General features: G+C 34.1%; 2 protein-coding genes across 11 annotated transcripts in view; one reads left to right on the top strand and one right to left on the bottom strand.

Annotated features, from left to right (window-relative positions):
* Nucleotides 1–7009, top strand: part of LOC121294929 (pleckstrin homology domain-containing family A member 7-like) — a 114822-nt gene extending 107813 nt beyond the window's left edge. For 8 of the 10 annotated variants that reach the window (XM_041219149.1, XM_041219145.1, XM_041219144.1 and 5 more), the window contains 5 exons: nucleotides 747–908; nucleotides 1409–1542; nucleotides 1905–2047; nucleotides 3957–4037; nucleotides 5424–7009. In XM_041219149.1, the coding sequence (XP_041075083.1) occupies nucleotides 747–908; nucleotides 1409–1542; nucleotides 1905–2047; nucleotides 3957–4030 (513 nt within the window). In that variant the 3' untranslated portion in view covers nucleotides 4031–4037; nucleotides 5424–7009. Of the gene's footprint in view, nucleotides 1–746; nucleotides 909–1408; nucleotides 1543–1904; nucleotides 2088–3956; nucleotides 4038–5423 lie in introns of those variants that run through there. The other 2 variants (XM_041219143.1, XM_041219142.1) reach the window with 2 other exon arrangements.
* Nucleotides 7010–7754: 745 nt separating this feature from the next.
* Nucleotides 7755–13012, bottom strand: LOC121294932 (small acidic protein-like). The gene is made up of 5 exons (XM_041219151.1): nucleotides 12853–13012; nucleotides 11633–11716; nucleotides 10810–10870; nucleotides 10458–10567; nucleotides 7755–9973 (listed from the first exon to the last, which is right to left on the bottom strand). The coding sequence occupies exons 1-5, from the start codon at nucleotides 12907–12909 to the stop codon at nucleotides 9770–9772; spliced, it is 516 nt and encodes a 171-aa protein (XP_041075085.1). The 5' UTR covers nucleotides 12910–13012; the 3' UTR covers nucleotides 7755–9769.
* Between the last annotated feature and the right edge of the window lie 6105 nt (nucleotides 13013–19117).

Genomic DNA, 19117 nt, shown 5'->3' with positions numbered 1-19117 from the left:
ACTACAGTGATGGAGGTGTCAGCACAATGGTGTCATGCTTATTCTGTAATAGAATTAAACTCCACTGCTGACTTCATGGTAGTTCATGATAACTCAAACCATCAAATGAACATCGAACTCTTCAGTTATTTTGTTTTAATATTGGGATAAATACACAGCCTAAAGGCAAATATTTACTGTCAGGCCAAATGCTTGTTTGCTGTTTAGCTACTAGATAGACAGAGATTGAAATAGACCTCCCACCAAAGGATACAAAGATATATATCAAAAATAGTGGAGAAGGGAATGCATCCAAGATTAATGAACAGAGACAGAGTACTACAAATACCAGATAACACAAATCAGTTTCTAAGAGGTATAAATGGAAAATATGAATACATGTAAATATGGAATTGCTGCAAAGGTTGAAACAAATTCACACTTTCTAATTACGCTCATAACGTTGGTGTATGGGATCCAACCTGCTTACCTGAACTGCGTAGGAGGGTCATTGGCATAAGGTGAGTGTCTTCAATGCAGAGTTCAAACATGAGTATTGCAGATAAGTCTGCCGCTTCCCAGTCTGCCTTTCCCAGTGTTGCAAAGATACAGTAGGTCTGCCTTGATGCGGAGTGGAGGATCATACTGGAACACCTTTGGTTTTGTAAAAATGCATTTGCACTCTGATCATTTTGAAAGTTAGTTGTATCACAGAAATGTTTAACACCCTGATTCGTCATGTATTTTTTTATATTTTTTTCTATCAGTGGAAGCGAGAGCAGGAATTTGATTTACAGTTGCTAGAGCGAGAGATGCGGGGGGAAGACAAGGGGAAAGAGAAATCTGATGACTGGCTGACAGTCCAAGCCGTGCCAATGAAAGAGGCAGATTTGGAGCCTCAGGATTATGATCTGGACATCAGCAGAGAGGTAATTTGTTTGCAAAATGGAGGCACTCGTATGTGTGCACATAGGTAAGGAACACATTTTATATATACGGTAGATTCTCACTCATCCAAACCAGTCTGAAATGAGGTGTAGTCCGATCCACGCTATTGGATAAAAATGCATGCCGATAGCAGCTAATCCAAACTATGATATTTATTAGCACACCTAGAAAAAAATCATTAATCTGACTCTGGATCGGTGGTTTAGTGAAAGTCTGCTGTACATAGATAAACGTTTCGTACAATAAAAATAATGATAATAAAAAAAAAGGATTTGCATTACTGTGTTTCACCCATGCATTATATTTCACACTGCCAGAGACTAATTGTCATTGTACACCTTAAGATATGATACATATCAATGTAGCTGTCTGTATTTGGGGGATGCTATATGAAGTTACCTGGCTGAGGCAGATATATTTCACATTCTGTGTACCTTTAACATTTTCTGTGTTCGTGAACTCATTTTTGTTTTTCTTGCAGCTATCGAAACCAGACAAAGTTTTAATTCCAGAGCGATATGTGGAAATGGATCCAGAGGAACCACTCAGCCTTCAGGAGATGGAGGTCCGCCATCGTAAAATAGAACGGATCAAAAGCATCCTCGCCAAATCAAGGTAAATTAATGTGGATGATAAATATATTCAAGAAACTAATAGCATCACCTTGGCAACTTCTTCACATGCCTTGTTACAGGTGTAGTAATTACTTTATTCTGCATATAATTTTAGAATTACTTTTGAATGTTTTCGCATGACTCACAGGAGACACAGTGATTGGAACAACACAAAGCAATGACCAAAGACCTCCTGTTCTGAATATCTAAACTATTTTTATGTTTACAAACCTTTTCCTACACTATGGCATAGTTTTTTGTCTAAATTTTCAGAACTCCAATGTGTTTTTAAGCAATCTTAATATAACTTGAGCTAATAAAACACCTGACCAGTTAAAGCACCTTTTTTCTGTGACATTTCAGTGTTCAAAACGTGCAGCCAGCAGTTAGTCTGGACACACATGACTTCACAAACCTGGACTCTGCACTGAAGGAGCAGGAGCGTATTATCACAATGTCCTATGCCCTGGCTTCAGAAGCTTCCCAGAAAAGCAAGCAGGTAGCAGGTGAGACCGCAAGTCAGCACTGCACAGCCATCTCTGTTGGGTACTGCAATTTCATTTCTAACTTACAACTATGGCCAGATGTTTTGCATCACCTAGAATTTTAGGGTTGAGACATAATTTTAAAAAAAATAATAATATGAAATTATTTAACAACATGTAATCAAAGAAACTACAAAATTATATTGTAAGAGTCTACCGGAAGACGTAATAGTTTCACAGTATTTCGTGTTAGATTTTGAAATGTCGTGTTTTTCAATTTGTGTCTGTTTTTCGTAAAGTATATTGAAAACTACAAAGCGGTGTCTAATTCAATATGTTAATGTAAAATTATTCAGCATGTTTCATTCGACTTTATGATGCAAAATGAGTTAATTCTATAGGGTAACGCAAAACTTTTGGTCAAACCTGTATGTGAAATGTTTCCCTCAGATGTTTTTTTTGTTCCAAACAAGCAGTTAATGCCAGCATTACTCTTCCTGGTACCCCCTCCACTTAGAATCTAGTTAATGTTAAGCATAGGATGGGTAAGATTTAAGAAAGTGCATACATGCTGGAGTAAACTGTATCTCTTGTTATATAAAAAAAAAGTTAGTATATTAAGTATTTACTAGTATATTTACTGTATAGTACTTCTGTGTTTGTTTAAAAAAAAAAAAAGATTTGCAGTGTCAGGCGGGAGGGCGGTCTCTTTTAAGACGTTTATTTAAGGATTCATCAATGACCCTGATTAATTCTTAATAACAGTCTAGTTTTAACATCCTTTTAGATGTCATTTGAACGTGTCATAAAATACCTGGAAAGGGCGTTTTTGTATACATTGTGGTAAACGTGGGTGAAACAGAATATGATCTTTGCATATATTCACAATAATACTTAAAATTAATATTCATTTGCATGAAAAAGGCATGGGCATGAACTGTTGACCAGCTCTTTTGAGCACCTACACATTTTCTTATTTGAAATATTCATTCTTATATTTAATTTGCCAGAATTATACTTAAATCATTATGGATTCATATTTTCACCGTTATGAGTAGAGGAAAATGAAATATTACAGGCATAAACCCTTATCTAAAGATAGCAAATCAGTGGTGCCAAGCATTATTTAGACTGTAACTGTCAGTATCAATCTGACCACAATTTTACACAAAGCCAAAAAAAGGCAATCCACCATATACAATAACTAATATCTACAAAAAGGATCAAGTTACAAAATAAGTGAGACAACAGAATGACTCAATGTTTTGCGTGAATTTAATCAAATGATGATCTGTTTGTGTGTGTATATGTGTGTGTGTGTATATATGTATGTATATATATATATATATATATATATATATATATATATATATATATATATATATATATATATATATATATATACACACACACACACACACACACACACACATACTATTAGTTCTTTTTTTTTTATCTAAGAGTTGACTGCATGCATCTGTTATATCAACATGATACCCATGTTTAACTCGTGCCAGTATTCGCTCATACAGTACGCATTATATTGTTATAGTCAGTCATTTTTGGTGCCACTATATAGTAGTATTACAGGCTATATAGCACCTGATTAAAGACACAATCAATCCCTAAAGCGTATTCACATAATACTGAGTAGGAAAACAACTACACAACGATGTCTGTAATTCGAGAAATATAGTGTGCCCAGGTGAGTGCTAAAATGTAGTGTATATTTCATGTCTCTGTTCATATGAACCACCTTTTCATGTGTGGCAAGTGACTTTACAACAGCACGACACAGAGTTGTGCCTTTGGTTCTCATTCATTTAGTTATAGATTTCCTAATTGTTATGTATAGCCGTTCTCTTTGGATGTCTGTTCATCTCCCGTAACTAACCAGTGTTTTTTTTCCTGTGTGTGTGATCCCTTGCAGCTGAACAGCAGGTGTATGAACCCAATGCACATTATCCCCCCCTAAGCAATGGATTTCACTACAGATTTGTCTAATTTAAAAGTAAGAACTAACTGCTTATTTATCACAGTTAATTTGCTTGGAGCCTTGCAAATTGTTCTAACATCAGGTTTGCATTTAACACTTCAAAGCGGCACATTTATTAGACAATTGTAATTTTAAAAACCTAATATGAAAGCTTAATGGAAGCAAATGATTAGATCTTATTATTAACAGTACCATTTACAAATCTCTGACTTAACCACGCAGTGCGAATTGTGTGTAAATTGGTTTTCTAACTGTGCCGGTGAAGTATACTGCTGCATTATGAAAAAAATCAACAAACGCTGCATTTAGTTCTAATTAAGAAAACCCTTTTATACCCTTTCTTCCACACCTTATAATAGATTTAACAGATGCATAGGAATTGTATACCATCTGTGGTCTAGAAGTAGGATGCATTCTTTAAATACTTCAAGTGAGATAAGAGGTGAAAGGAAATTGAAAGTCAGATTTACAGGGTGTGAAATTATTTTAGTATTGTAATTAGCCTTTATTCACATCAAGGGTTTTAAAATGAATTTGCTACTGTAAGTGCTAGTAAAACAACCATTGGTCCTCCTTGTGATGAAAATCTTAAATTCTGCCTTCTGCTGCCTAATCACTTCCTCTATATATAACAATGGATACAGACAAAGCCACACTACTAACAATCTCATTTCTATTACCCTGTTACCCCCCTCTAACCTCAAGATAACTTTGAAACCCGAGTTCGAAGTGACCCGGATCCAGAAAGCTGCAAATCTCGCTCTTACTGCTTGAGGCATTCAAAGCCTTCTAGGATGGTGGTCCGATACAGAATAAATAGAACTGTTGAGACCAAAAAAAAAAACCCAAACATATTCTGTTCATCTGTTAGCAATGAATCAGGTTCTAAGACAACTCCTTTTTTTTTTTGTCTATATGCTGGTGGATATATGTCATGACTGCACCTGCAGAGATGTAGCACATTATTTGAAATTTGAAAAGAAATTACTCTCTCAGAAATGCTCGGAGAACACTTGTGGTTCATCGTCAGAGTGCTTTTGTTTACTGCCTGCATAGTACTGGCATTAAACACTGCCTCGGTTTGTCTTAAACAGAATATTGACTGAAATGTTTGTTTGTTTTTTTTAATTAAAAATGGTGTAGTTTTCTCCATTGTAAAATGCACTACATGTTTTTGCTGTTGATAGAGCACTGGTTTTGTAACTTGGTGTTGAACTTTTCATTCAGACCATCTCATGCTGGTAATATGAATCCCTTTGATTCAGTAGAAAAAGGATATGCACATGCACATCATATACAATAAATAGGAAAGTTCAGTAGAAACTGCATTATGTTATAAGCAAATGCTTTTGAAAATATACTTAAATGCATTTCTGATGTATTTTTCCCCCTATAATTTAGCCAAAGCCACGACTGAACATTAAGATGCTGTGGAAACGCTGATGTGGACACTAAGAAGCAGCACTGAAGATGAAGAGCTTGTTCATATTTAGATTAGATTGTGAAAGCTTAGCGTTTGGAGCTAAAACTATTTTAAAGTGCACTTTTTTAAATTAAAATGTTAAAAGGGATTTATTTTGTAAAATAACTGAAAATCTTTGCAGTGAATGCTGTTGTGAATATTAACTGTGGAAATGTCTAACACAATGTTAATATTGTACCAGAGTAACCTTTTTATACATGCTATTGCACTTTTAATACACACTGTACAGTAATGAGGTTAAAGATCAGAATGTGTGTGTTTTTTACGAAAGTGTTTCACAATGTTTGCAGTGTTGTATGAATACAAGAGTAGGTTTTTTTTTTCAAATGTAAGTTATCGTGTTAAAATGACTAAAAAGGGAAAGGGGCTAACAAAGGTCCTCTGATTGTCATGAAATTGCTGATTGTATTTTTCGTCAAACTTGGATGATATTCTTACACCAAATCAATGTAAAAAATATGTATCTAATCCAGCACTGCCATTATAGACTTCATAATAGTTTGCCAATGGATTTTATTTTTTGCTTGGAATCGGAATATTTTCTGGGGTGTGTGTAATGAATTGTAAATGTAAAAATATTAACCAGATGAAGTAATTTTTTGCTCAATTGCTTTTTTTTGTGTGTATTGGAAACTTAAGAGCGAACGATTCTTAAACAAGTGTATGTAAATTTTGAAGTGTATGCTGTGTTAAAGCAAACAATATAATTTTTTCAAATGACTTGGAATGAAATTGTTATAATTTTTACAGCTGTGGCAACAGGGAAGCAACGGTCACAGAGGTTAAGTCTGAGTACATGGAATGCTAAATGTAGCCAGACTGTCTTTGCTTATATGTTTTATAATGTAATCCATTATAGATCAACCCAGATTACATTATTTAAAAAAAAAAAAAAAAAAAAAAAAAAAAGCATAGTGTTACAGTGCATTCATATGGTTTGTCACAGAAAATCAATGGGTTAAAAGCAAGTGAAGTGATTTTAGAGAATGTATTTAACTACAAAAGGAGAATTGATTTAACCACAAAAAAACATTTATTCTGACAAATTGTTTAAAATATCTCTACGTGGGGCAAGTTTGCAGACCACTTGCTGGGTCATTACCCATAGGCATTTAATTACACTACTGTATAATTCTGTATAGTATAAGATAGCAGTTTTTTGAATGTATAAGTACTTTAGTTTTCAGTGAATAAATATAAAGACAAAATAATTGAGACAAGAGAGCTGTTCGGGTTTTTTGGGGGTTTTTTTGTAAAATTTTAATACTGTAATTGAAATATGACAGGTTTTAGTAATTTTCTTGTAGAATCCAGTCTGTACTTTTGTTTAAACTAAAAATTCTGTTTTTGCACTTAGGGTGGAACAACTACTGTACAGACAGTCTGCACATAGACTACAGTTTTAAGAACAAAGAGACTTCAAGAAGTCATTGAAAGGGGCACATTTATTTTACTAAACATTTGTTGGTTAACTGGGTTGCACTTTAAAAGAAAATTAATAAAATTTTTTTTTTTTTTTCTAGACTAGAAAAGCAACCTTTTCTGCATAGTAGCGGAGTACAAAGGAAAAGTACAAAATGTACAAACATCACAGCGCCTGGCATTCTGTTTGAACAGTGTTATTGATTGCTTTGACCTCTTTACATTTCATTCTATTATTTGAAAAGGGCTAACTTTAGCTGAATCCAACCAACAGAGGTGCACTTTCCCTGAAAACTTCTTGAGACATTGCTCTAGTTCAAAGGTTGTGCATTTTAAACTGCATTTGAGTCCACTGCAGTATTTGGCAATGTGGTGTGCCGTGCTGACTAATATTAATCTTTTACGATATGCACACCATGCAAAGTACCCACCTTGATAGGATTGAGGAGACATATTTTAAGATCATTTGGCTGAGACAAAAATAAAAGTATTTTTTTCTTCCCTTTGATCTGATGCGGTTGTTCTTCATAACGCAGCACAGTGACCCGTTTAAAATGAGATTCATATTAAATTATGTTGAACTGTCTGAGATGAGCCAATATGTACCCCAATGTATGGAAAATGCACTGTGAACAAAGACATAATTTAAAAGGGTAAGAACAATGTGAAACAGGTTTAAAATGATTGGTTCCTGCAAGGAGAATTTGACCAACAAAAAATGATTTAAATTAACCAAGTGTTAGTGGTTTTAAATTCTTACAACAGTCTTACACTACACAGTGACAGCATCAGATTAATGTTAGTACTGTAGTAAGTTAAAACAGCAGTAACAAATAAGCAAACACTTTAATGTGGCAATGTATTGCAAATCAAAAAATGCTTCCACCAGTTTTACACAAGCTTTGGACTCATACAAGTTGGGAGGTCTGCAGGATACAGGATACCCCCTAGTTAGTACTGTAACAGTTGCTAGTTCATAACTAAGTACAACCATTCAAGGTCATTGCAAATGCCCAATTATATTAAATTATATTTAAAGTGTCAAATGTGGGCATAAGTAGCTGGCAACAAATATGATTTGTGCCTAATGGGGAGATGAAATCCTGCAACCTGAAATCACTAGAATGTAAATGCATATCCCCTACAAATTGCAAGAAAGAAAATAATACATTTCAAAATAGGTATATAAATGCAATAATACCCATCACATGAGGTATTACCTGAAGAAAGTTCTCTAATTTCTGGTACGTCCCTTCTGTTTGTATCTTAGATGACCACCACTGTAGTAGTGTGAACTGGATCAGATTTTTGTGGACAGGTTATCTGTGGAAAACACAAAGAAGGCAACAGCATCCTGTGGTAAGCAAAGGGCACTGTTGTTCTAGGGTTTGTCATTAAACAAGTCAGGGCAGAATCAAAATTAATTTCACTCCAAAGTGATCAGTTCTATGCATGGGGAGGAGGTTTAAGTTCCAGAGCTTCAACACAATTTATTAATAGAAAAAAAATCTCTTTACAGAAACATATACAAAAAATATAATTAAAAACCTACCCAATCCAAAATTAAACAATGTTTGGGTTAAATTCACCTTTCTGCTTTTCACAATGTAAACTAATTGTAAACAAGCGTGGGTAGTGCATTCTTGATATTTAATGATAAAGTATGATACAGTATGTTTCTTTTAACAAACTCTAAAACGACTTTCTATGATCCTGTGTCCCACAAGTTTTAGCATTGCACAGCTTTTTGTAAACCTGCTAGACAATAACAAAAACACACACACACTCTTGCCTTTACTGAAAGAGCTGAAAAGCCCACTTCTGTTCTTCCAAGTTATTGCATTTGGACAAATAATCAATGTGGATTTTGTCTGAAAGGCTGAGGGGATTCTTAACATTCAAACCAGTGCCTCTTCATGCTGAACAGCAATTTATACCGGGGAATGCAATTTACATTACATTTCTAACCCTCAGTGGTTACAGAATAAGATTACATCGTAAAGGAGTTTCAAAAAGATTTTTTTTTTTTCTTTGGCCCAGAGCTGGCTTGAAAATTGGAATTTCTGGAAAACTAAATACTTTAAATTGACAAGAAAAGAAATCAATACTTTGATGCTTAACTACAGCTTGTTTGCTATAGCATAGTACTTGAAATTTGACAAGGCAACCTGGCTTTAACTACCAGAAAAACAGCAGCAGTTTGAGCAGAGATTTTAAGATGTCCTCCATAAAAAAAAAAAAAAAAATTATAAGTTTATTTTTGTGGAGACAGCTGTTAAAATATAACAAGTTGATACAGTGGTATCTGAGGCCGCCATAGGCTGTTTTACCCTGTATAGCCAATTCTGGAAACGTGTCACAACAAAAAATAGCATCAGCTGAAAATTCTATTTTGCATTTAGACCAATACATGGTAGTCATTGAAAACCATCCACAGACACTTGACGTATTTCCATTTATTGAAATTTGCCTGGTAATTCATATACATCTGTTATTCTTAACCCTGGACTTCAAAGATGATGTTAAAAAGTGCCATGCTCTAATTCCATTTGGTTCTGTAAAATGTAATGAGCATCATGCGCACTAAACCTTTCCAAAAATGTTTGCTTGTTTCGGAAAGCAGTTAAAAAGCATTTAATATCCACTCCAGCATAGGCTAAGGCACAGGACTCGCCCTCTTATAAAGTGACTGAATGAAATACTTAACATTTTGGTACCAGGGCATCTTATGAATGAAACTGAATTTGTAACAATGGAAATTAAGAATAAATGGCTGTACATACCATATATACAGTATAAAGTAGTATAACAAAAACATAGACGCATGCATTTCTGTTATCTGTTACAAAGACTTCACAAAGGCTGTTTTAAAGCTGCTCTTCTTGTCCTTGTGTTGGCTGTCTGGACAGTCTGCTTGATGCTGTTGTTGACTGGGCTCTTGTTGTTTTGAAGAAGTCTCTTGCTTTGATTCTGGTTTATTTTTAGAGTCCTTTGGACTATCCTGTTTTTCTGGGTCTGCCTCAGCCATGCTCGGTGTCTGTTCAGGCTAAAACAAGAGGAAGTCTTTTGATTGGAAAGGTGAAAATAGTTTATACATTATACTTATTCACCATGACAAAGGGTACAATTAATAGCAACTCCATCTGACACCCTTTAGGTAGATGTTTGGTCAAATTATTTCCATATTAAATTAGAAACATGACCGTTGCAGTGAAAATAAAACAACCAATTGCTTTTTTTAACAGACAGAAATGGGACCATGGAGTCTGTGTATTTATACAGAAAAAGTTATGAGACATTAAATAAAAAATACTAATAATCAGATTATTCCGTTTTGGTGAGGAAGCTATGTTAAACATGTACTTTATATATATTTTACACTTAGATTGTAATCTTTTGTAGTAGAAATTAAACTGTTCTGGTGTATAGCATGTTCCAGCAGTAGAGAATGCACCACAAAACTCGCATTTCAGCACACAATAATCACTGTGGGTACAAGGAAATATGAAAGCTGATATTATATACAGTACCTCACTGAAGCCCAAGCCACAATGTCGCCTATCTCTTCCAGACAATTTGCTATCCAAGCCTTGCTGATACAAAACCTCAAGTTCATTATTCATCCTCTTATTCTCTTCCCCTGGGGAAAAATAAAAATTAAACAAAAATACAGTTACAATTTGCTTTCATTTACAGTTGTGTAGTTGACTTATTACAAACTTTCAACAAAATGTAACTGTGCCTTCATATTCACTACTACTAGGGGTGCTACATTTTATGTATTCAATCAAAATTAATTTTAACTATCAGATAAGTTACGCTTTCAATCTTAAATTACACATTTCTGTCATTTTAAAACGCATACAAACAATAATATCTCACCTGTCCTGAAATGAGACGTTGACTTGTGGTCTCCTATAACAATACGTCCAGTGTGCTCTTTCTAAACAAATATAAAAATTAGCAAACAAAATACACTGACACTTGATTTGTAAAACAAACAGCCAACAAATACAACTCCTACTGCTGACATACAAAGTAATGGAAATGCATGGTTATTCTAATACAGTACAACAAAGTCATGGAGTAGGCATAAATCTACATAGACCAATCCAAGTTTAATATCCCACTCCCTTGTGTTTACAATCTGTTACACAAAAGGGCTTGTTTTATTGATCTGAACTGTGTCTGTATTTAATGCACAATAGATAAACTGAATTAACTTGTGTAGATTTGTTATTCTGCTTAGATAACTATTTGCCATGCATGTATTTTTATTTATTTATTTATTTTCTGGGATACTGCAAATAGGGTAATTTCTCCATTACCAGTGGTTTACACATCAACCAAAATTAGAAGAAACCCCTCCCCAAAAGTTAGTCCACTTCAGTCTGTAGCAACGTTCAAATTTGTAATTGCAGTAGTTCTGGTACATGTGTTGTGTATAATGGAATTGATACCCCTGGCCTCAGAGACCTGAAAGCTCAATACAGCATTAAGGTGTTGTAAAAACCCCATTTAATGGCTGTGTGTGCCAATGTTGAATTTAAACATTAATGATAACCTTTATTAAGGCTCAACATTAATTTAACCTTCCTTATTTGTGCATGTGTTACACAGTTTCGAAGACAGCACTCCTGTGTGCCTTGGTGTCACTGCTGAAACTACACCCAAACATTATGTCTACAGAGAAGTGCAAGCTTACCTTTCCTGCTCCCATGAGCCTCAAAAACTTCTGCTTCCGTTCATTATCGCCTAAATCTGCAGCCTCCCAGCTACTGGATCCCAGCTGCAATACAAGATAATTTTACTGGATCATCTTTCAAGAATCGTTGTGAGGGGCTGAAACTTTGGCAAGTGTAAAACGTACAGTGTTGCAAAAAATAAATCAGGTTTTGGTGTGTGTAAAAAAATAAATCACTTTTGGGGACACAAGCATATGTTTCCCACAGTTCTGAATCATATTTAATTTAAGAGCAAATACGTTAAGTTGTGTTGTAAGCTATAAACAATGGTTCTTTCATATTCATACATACATGCAGATCAGCAGTCTTTTATGTCAGCTAACGTGGCAATGATAAATCTCATGCAGGAAGATTCTGTATTAGTTTTTGAATGCAAGACCAGTACAAATAACATATTTAACATAGTTATTTATAAACCATTCCCTAGTGTGAATTTAATTTAGCTATTTTGCGATCTTAGCACGATTGCTATTTCAAAAACGCTGTTAGACGTCCCAGTTTTATTTTTAAGCCCAACACATAGACACTCACTATAAATACACGACTTCCAAATTCTTTGCAAAGTAAACGTCGTATGTCCCTGTTCTTCTGCACGTTTTTCCACCGCACTCACTGTAGCGCCATGTTTCCATACACCTTTTTACTCTGAGGGGATTACACGTAAACAATTATATGTTCTGTTTATCCGTACGGAGAGAATTCACCACCCTGCTTTAAATTTTAACTGGCAAATGATATGGCTAGCTACCGACACTCAACATTTGTAAACACATAATATAATGCAGACGATCTAGCTAAAGTGAAAGCTGCTTTCTACTTGTTTGTCACAAACCGGTAACATTTTGTCGTGTTCGTCGCTTCCCTACTCCAACTTTAAATTTAAAAAAATAGCTACCAATAATATTTTAGAACACGAACACCAACGCCCCCCCCCCCCATTTGTAGTCAGATAGTATATTAAAATGAGAATTTTTTTTGTGTGATGTTGACTGTTTTTACACCGGTGTGTATTTAAAATTATTTAACATATCAGTCCCACAATACAAAACATAATACACAACACAGCGAAATTAGGTGCTCACTGCCTACTCCAAAAGCTAAGGCCTTTGTAGTTTTTGTGACCAGGGTTATGAATAAACCATGCATCTGTTTAGAATAAAACATATATATATATATATACTTTGTTTGGTGACGCAGGTCTTTTCATCCCGTGCTGTCGATCCTCTCTTGAGCTCATTGTATAGTCCTCGATGCAAGCTCCTCTTTTTTTGTAATTCCAAGAACACTTTCGTTTGAATCTCTCTTTCTCACGTATAGGTCTGTAACTGAGTTGCAACAATGATCCTTGGGAGTCGTAGTTTCTTACTTCTCTTCAGAGGCGGGTCATGTTTCATAATGAAGACTTCGTATCCCAGAAATCTGTGCACATTAAAGATCCACAACACGGTGACCTGTGTTGTTAGGTTGGTTAGTTCATGGTTGTGTGAACCTGCTTGAGAAGATTATACTCGCTACCTACAGTACTTTTGCATGTAAGTATAAAACAGTCTAATAAATATATACATTGGTAAAGATAGTTAGCAAAGGGATGCGCTTAAATTGTGTCTAAAATGTGCATTTATTGAATGCTGAAGCGAAGCACAAGCAGGTAAAGAATCGAATTTTATGGAAAAGTATTGCATGTCATAAATAAATAAATAAACAAAAGTACAAAACAGTTCTATAGTTCTTACTACGGCATTGGCCGTCAGTTTTCCCAAAATGCAATAACAATAACAATGGATATAAAAACTCGAGAAAATATTCATTGATAAATAAGGAAACGCATGTGTAATTTTAACTCCAGTAAAAAATGTATGTTATAATGCCAAAAAGTCACAGCAGGATTTATTTAGAGAATTTGACAGCTCTGAGGAGATTCACAATGGAAACATCACTACCCAATGCAATGCAATCCAGAGTGATTCCCCAGTGCAGTAAAATGCTCTAGTCTAACTAAGTGAACCCAGCTATGGCTTTCCTTATAAATGTGTACCACAGTAAGTTTGCCTGTAATTTGTAGTTTTCCTAAGGTTTTCCCGTGGTTATACGGCACAGTTACCATACTTAGCCATGGTTTGCCATGTTGTTTATATGCATTACTATGCCTCTCTGGGCTTAACAATGCTTACCTATGCTTTACAGTGCTTGCACCATGCTTTATTACACCATGCTGTGGTTTTACTATAGTGTGGGATACTATGGTGTGGGTAGGTTGATCAGCTCAAACCGTAAGTCTGTGGAAAGTAAAATAATAAATAACAAATATTTACAAATTCTGTTTAAACTATATGTATAATAGATGAAGATGGAGGTGCATTTTACATTGCATGTATGTACAATATTGATTTATTCAATGAATGGTTTTTCATTCACAGGAGCACCATGTTGAGAAGCTAACTGAAGTCCAGATGTTGGGGGAGAATTGGTATGATTGACCAGCAGACAGAGAGGGGGGTTTTAAGTTCAGGGCTATAGCACACCATTTGGCAATGGTCCTCCTCACTAAAACATATTGAGAGCCACATTATTCACAACATGATTGTTTGGGAGCTATTAAAAAAGCAGAGTTACTGAATCTAGCCCTTAAACCTCTCATTCATGGCTGCTGTTCTTTTAAAGTCATGGATGATCTTTATTATTAACAAAGTAGACATTCAAAGCACACACAACTGAACAATGGTTCCTGTCACTATAGTGGGGACTGCTCTAGTTCTGGTCTCAAGCAAAGTGTACCCCACACAAAAACTAATAAACCAAAGCTATTAAAATACAGCAGTTTTTTTTTAATCTGTTTATTTAAAAGATATTCCTTTAAAGGGATATCAGAACCTGCCCAAATGTAAATCGACGGGAAAGTTATGTTGATTTATAAAATGTAATTTTTGGTAAATGTTTATAATATATATATATATTATATATATATATATATATATATATATATATATATATATATATATACAATACAAAATAAAAAAGTAGGCATTGCTTCCAATAATAACTTTTCATAACATGGAGGACAGTGCATTTGTTATGTAATGGGGAGAAGATTCTGTGTTTGGTCTTTATTAAGATATGCGATAAAAGGGCTTTATTGACAAATTATTCCTCAAAACGTAAAGCAAAAGTTTGCTGAATGACTTGTTTTCAAATAAAAACATATCCTTGTTCCCTTTGAAACATCCTGAAGTTTTTATTTAAAGTGTGTTGTAAGAAAAATATAACATTGTGTTCGATCGGTCTTGTTTAAAGCTTGTCGTCCGTCCAAAAAAAAAAAAAAGAGTAATCAAGTCAAAAAGGCAAATGTCTGATAGCGCCAGGCTGTCAGTCACTGACAGTAGGAGGGCTTTTGGCAGAGGCTTATAACTTTAATAATATTTTTTTTAATTTTACAAGCAAGTGCTGGCAAGAGTTTAGATTCTTAATATAACTTTATATTTAGCTTGTTGCACACTATTACCCTTGGATAGCACGTTTTGTTTTCATTATACCAAATGCTCGTCTTGGAATTGGGAAATGAAGGACACATGTTCCATTTGTAAATGGGATTGCATTTTTTAAAGATGATTAGTCGTGTAATATAAGAGTTAATGCAAAACAAAATGCCTCACTATTTAGAAGTGGAACAACTTCTAGATGAGGTATACTTATGGTGTACAAATTAAATATGGCAACTTGACCCCATTCAGTGTCTGCAAATTATAATTTGGTGAATTTAAGTGTAAGTAAAAGTATTCTTTTGATTAATTAGTATTTATGTAAATTTGGTTTAAATTAACCGACAAATGTATTTCCATAATTAACTCGAAATCAAGTCTCATTATGTAATTAGGGATAACATGTATTTAAATTCTGTTATTTAGACTTAATTAATTAGACTTTCCCTGTTAACTTAAAAGGAATCATCAGACCCTGACTAAACTTTGATGAAATTTAGAGTAACAAGTAGGAAATTTAGGTCATCTAATGAGAACACAGTGTCCCACTTTACATGTCCAAGTGGGATTAGGTTAATTAGCATGTATGCAAATTATGATTCAATTAATTACATAACATTTTCATTAAAAATTAACAGCGATGGTTGCATCTAGGATGTATGGCTTTCTCAGTTGGTTTAAACAGAAATACTGGAACTTGATCAAAGAAATGGCAACCAAGAGATAAGATCCCCAACCCCCCTCGACCTTACATAGCCTTTGAAGGGTTAACAAAAAAGTTGACTGTAGAGTTATCAGATCAAGAGTAATATAATATCTGTTAAAACTATTTGATGCTATTTATTATAATGGACTGGTGTTGATGATACAAGCAGAGTTCTAATTGGTCAGCCTTATAGCCTCTATGAACCCTAAAAGATGTATTTAAAAAAAAAAAATAGACAAACTAAGGATCTAGAATGAATACTGGACATATGAGACACATTCCATTCAATCCACAGTTGGTTGTACTGTGCTAATTGTTCCTGTCAATTTGTATTGATGTTTCTGTTTATTCTTCATTATCTTTCTGAACTTAACTAATTTACTTAACCTTTGCATTGTAGAATTAATTTTATGCTAGATGCACTTGTTGTCTGATTATAATTAAATTTTAAAAGATTCTGTATGCTAACCCACTTTGCACATGCCCCTCCCACATGGCAATTAACTCTAATTAAAATGTTTTAATATGCAAACTCTTTAAAGTAACACAAAACAAATCTGTTTTGCTGCTGCTAGCAATTAAAATGATCCCCACTTCTGCGTCCTGCCACATAATAACTAACAGTTTATAATTTTCTCTTTTTATCTGACTTGTGTTAATTATCGTAGAAGAGAAGCTTGGCATTATGATGTATAGAAAGAGAATTTTATAGACATTTTCCAAAATATTGCTGACTCTCAGAAATACTGATGGTTAATGAATGGGGCTGTATCTTGCTAGTTGTGGTTCAAAGTTCCTTGCGGGTCTATTATTAAAAAAGAAAGACATTACGGTTTATTGAAAGTTTGTTTAATTTAAGTATATTTTCACAGAGGAATGCTTTAATCAAAAACATACGCTGACTGATGACTATAAAATATACAGTAGTAGTGGGCTTACTTCGATGACCTGGAAGGTCAATGAGGTGACAAATAAAAAGACATGAAATATATGAAAGACAAAATATTCATGCATTATATGTGCCTGAAGTATTCATTTAGTTAAACACTACCAGTTAAAATGTTCTTTAGTTTCCCTTGGCAATATACAATTTGTACTAGTGGTTAAATGTTTCGATTCATCCAGGTTGCTGGATATTGTCATTCTAATGTAACACAAAATTATTTTTCCTGCAGTATCTTTTAACATATGAATGGGGTAAGACAGGCATTTTAATATGCATCAAAACGATCCAGAATATGCAAGTGTAGTGCTTGCTGAATTTTTATAATGAGGCTCAGCTGAGATAGACATAGTAGGGTTTTGTGTGGTCTTACTTTCAAATCCATCCATTATGATTTCATTTTTGTCACCTAAAAATAGGAAACATGCAGAACATACCAAGCTAAATAACAGTATACTAGTTATGAATATTTTAATAAAGTGCAAGTGCATTAAATATTAATTATTGTACAAGAAAGTGTAAACCGATTTCTTGCATGCTGGAAAGGAGGTATATTTGCTTTAAACTCATCATCATTTTGATGTTTTGATGTTTATTTGAAAGTTTAATGACCCAAGCCCAGTGGTGCTGACACAGATGTTCAAGCTGCAGTGTCCCACAATCATATTCAGTTTCATACTAAAATGAAATTCCTTGGTGTCAGTGTACTACATTCAAGTACATGTGCATGTTTTATCAGAAAACAGTCTTTAAAACCTGTCTGTCGCTAGCCATTTTGTTAAAACTTGCAGCAATATGGGGTTATAATACCATAGAAAAACACTACTGCCTTTGCTGCTTTTGGTAACTCTTAAACAGCATCATTGTTGAAAAGAAAATAACTGTAATTAAACATCTGCTCTCAATATATGTGGGCCTTTTGCTCATGAACAAGTAAACTGTTCTAACATTATTATTATTATTATTATTATTATTATTATTATTATTATTATTGACAGTTAAATACTTGAAAATATGTGCATATGTGTCCTGAGGCCAACAGGTTTTCACACAAACCCTGCAGCATCGGTGTAGTTGCAGAATATACCATAATTACCAATGGGAGGGTACTTTGTGTGTAAGTTCATACAATGGTACCCAAAGATCAGAAACAAAATACCACAACCTTAATATTTCTGTATAGTAAGACTGCTGCTACTAAAAAAAAAAAAAAAAAAAAAAAAAAAAAAATGGAGCAAGTTAAGGCTTGTATGTATTTTGGTGTACCTCACTCTAACCCTTCTTTATTTATCTGTAACTTCAAACAATCAAAAATTCCTAGGTAAAACACTGGGATGTATTTAATCAAATGTTTCCTTTGCAATTCTTTAGCAAGCTCGCTGTTCACGGGGACGAAGAGATCACTGTACTGGTTTACATTTTTCTACTGGCCTTATAACAGAAAAAAAAAATGAAGCTAATTATTTTGAAAAAAAAAAAACAACTTGCACTTCCTCTGGTTTGCTTAGAAGTAAAATATGCTGGTGACTTTATTAAACATACCAGACATTTGTGAGTGCAGCAACGGTAATACACGAGGATCAAGACCATGTACAGTATCGTGGGATAATACTGCTGGTGTTTCTCCACCAGTGAACATTTATCAAGCCATTTATGAACATTACTACATTCAATAAAAATATAGTGTAATGAAGTCCATTTAAACTCAGGTTTAGAAATATTATGGCTGTAGTTCCGCCAAGGCTTAGCTCATTAAAAGTGACAAAAGAACAGGGAAATTTGGAAACTTTATCATATGTGAGATATATATATATATATATATATATATATCTATATATTATATATAGATTATATATATTATGTATACCAAACAGAACATACATAGGTCAAATATCCATCCATGACAAAAAAAAAAAAAAAAAAAAAAAGGTTTTCATTGAAAGGTATTGTAATTGTTCAGATATATACTCAAATATGATGTGTGTAGGTTTTTAATAGCACTGGCCCAAAAGAACATGTAGGTGGGCTGTTTTTAGGTCACTGTTTATTGTTGATTAAAATAAACGTTCAGGCATCACTGCTGCATCCTTAAAGACACCGAATCCGCAGAAACTGAAATAAAAAAGTCTGACCAAACAAAATGAGGGTGGGGGGATTTGGGGTTAAGGGCCTGTATCTTAAAGAAAGGTTTAAAAGATGTGCAATTTGAAAAAACATGCCATCAATGAAAGGCCATTTGCAACTGCTGTGTTTTTATTTGCTGTTGGGCTGAGGGTCTTCCAATTATGCACATGGGCGCTAAACTTTACAAAAATAGTAC

Source organism: Polyodon spathula, chromosome 19 (assembly GCF_017654505.1).
Source record: "Polyodon spathula isolate WHYD16114869_AA chromosome 19, ASM1765450v1, whole genome shotgun sequence".
NCBI lineage: Eukaryota > Metazoa > Chordata > Actinopteri > Acipenseriformes > Polyodontidae > Polyodon > Polyodon spathula.
Note: the sequence above shows the minus strand (reverse complement) of the source record. Positions and strands in the feature narration are given on the sequence as shown.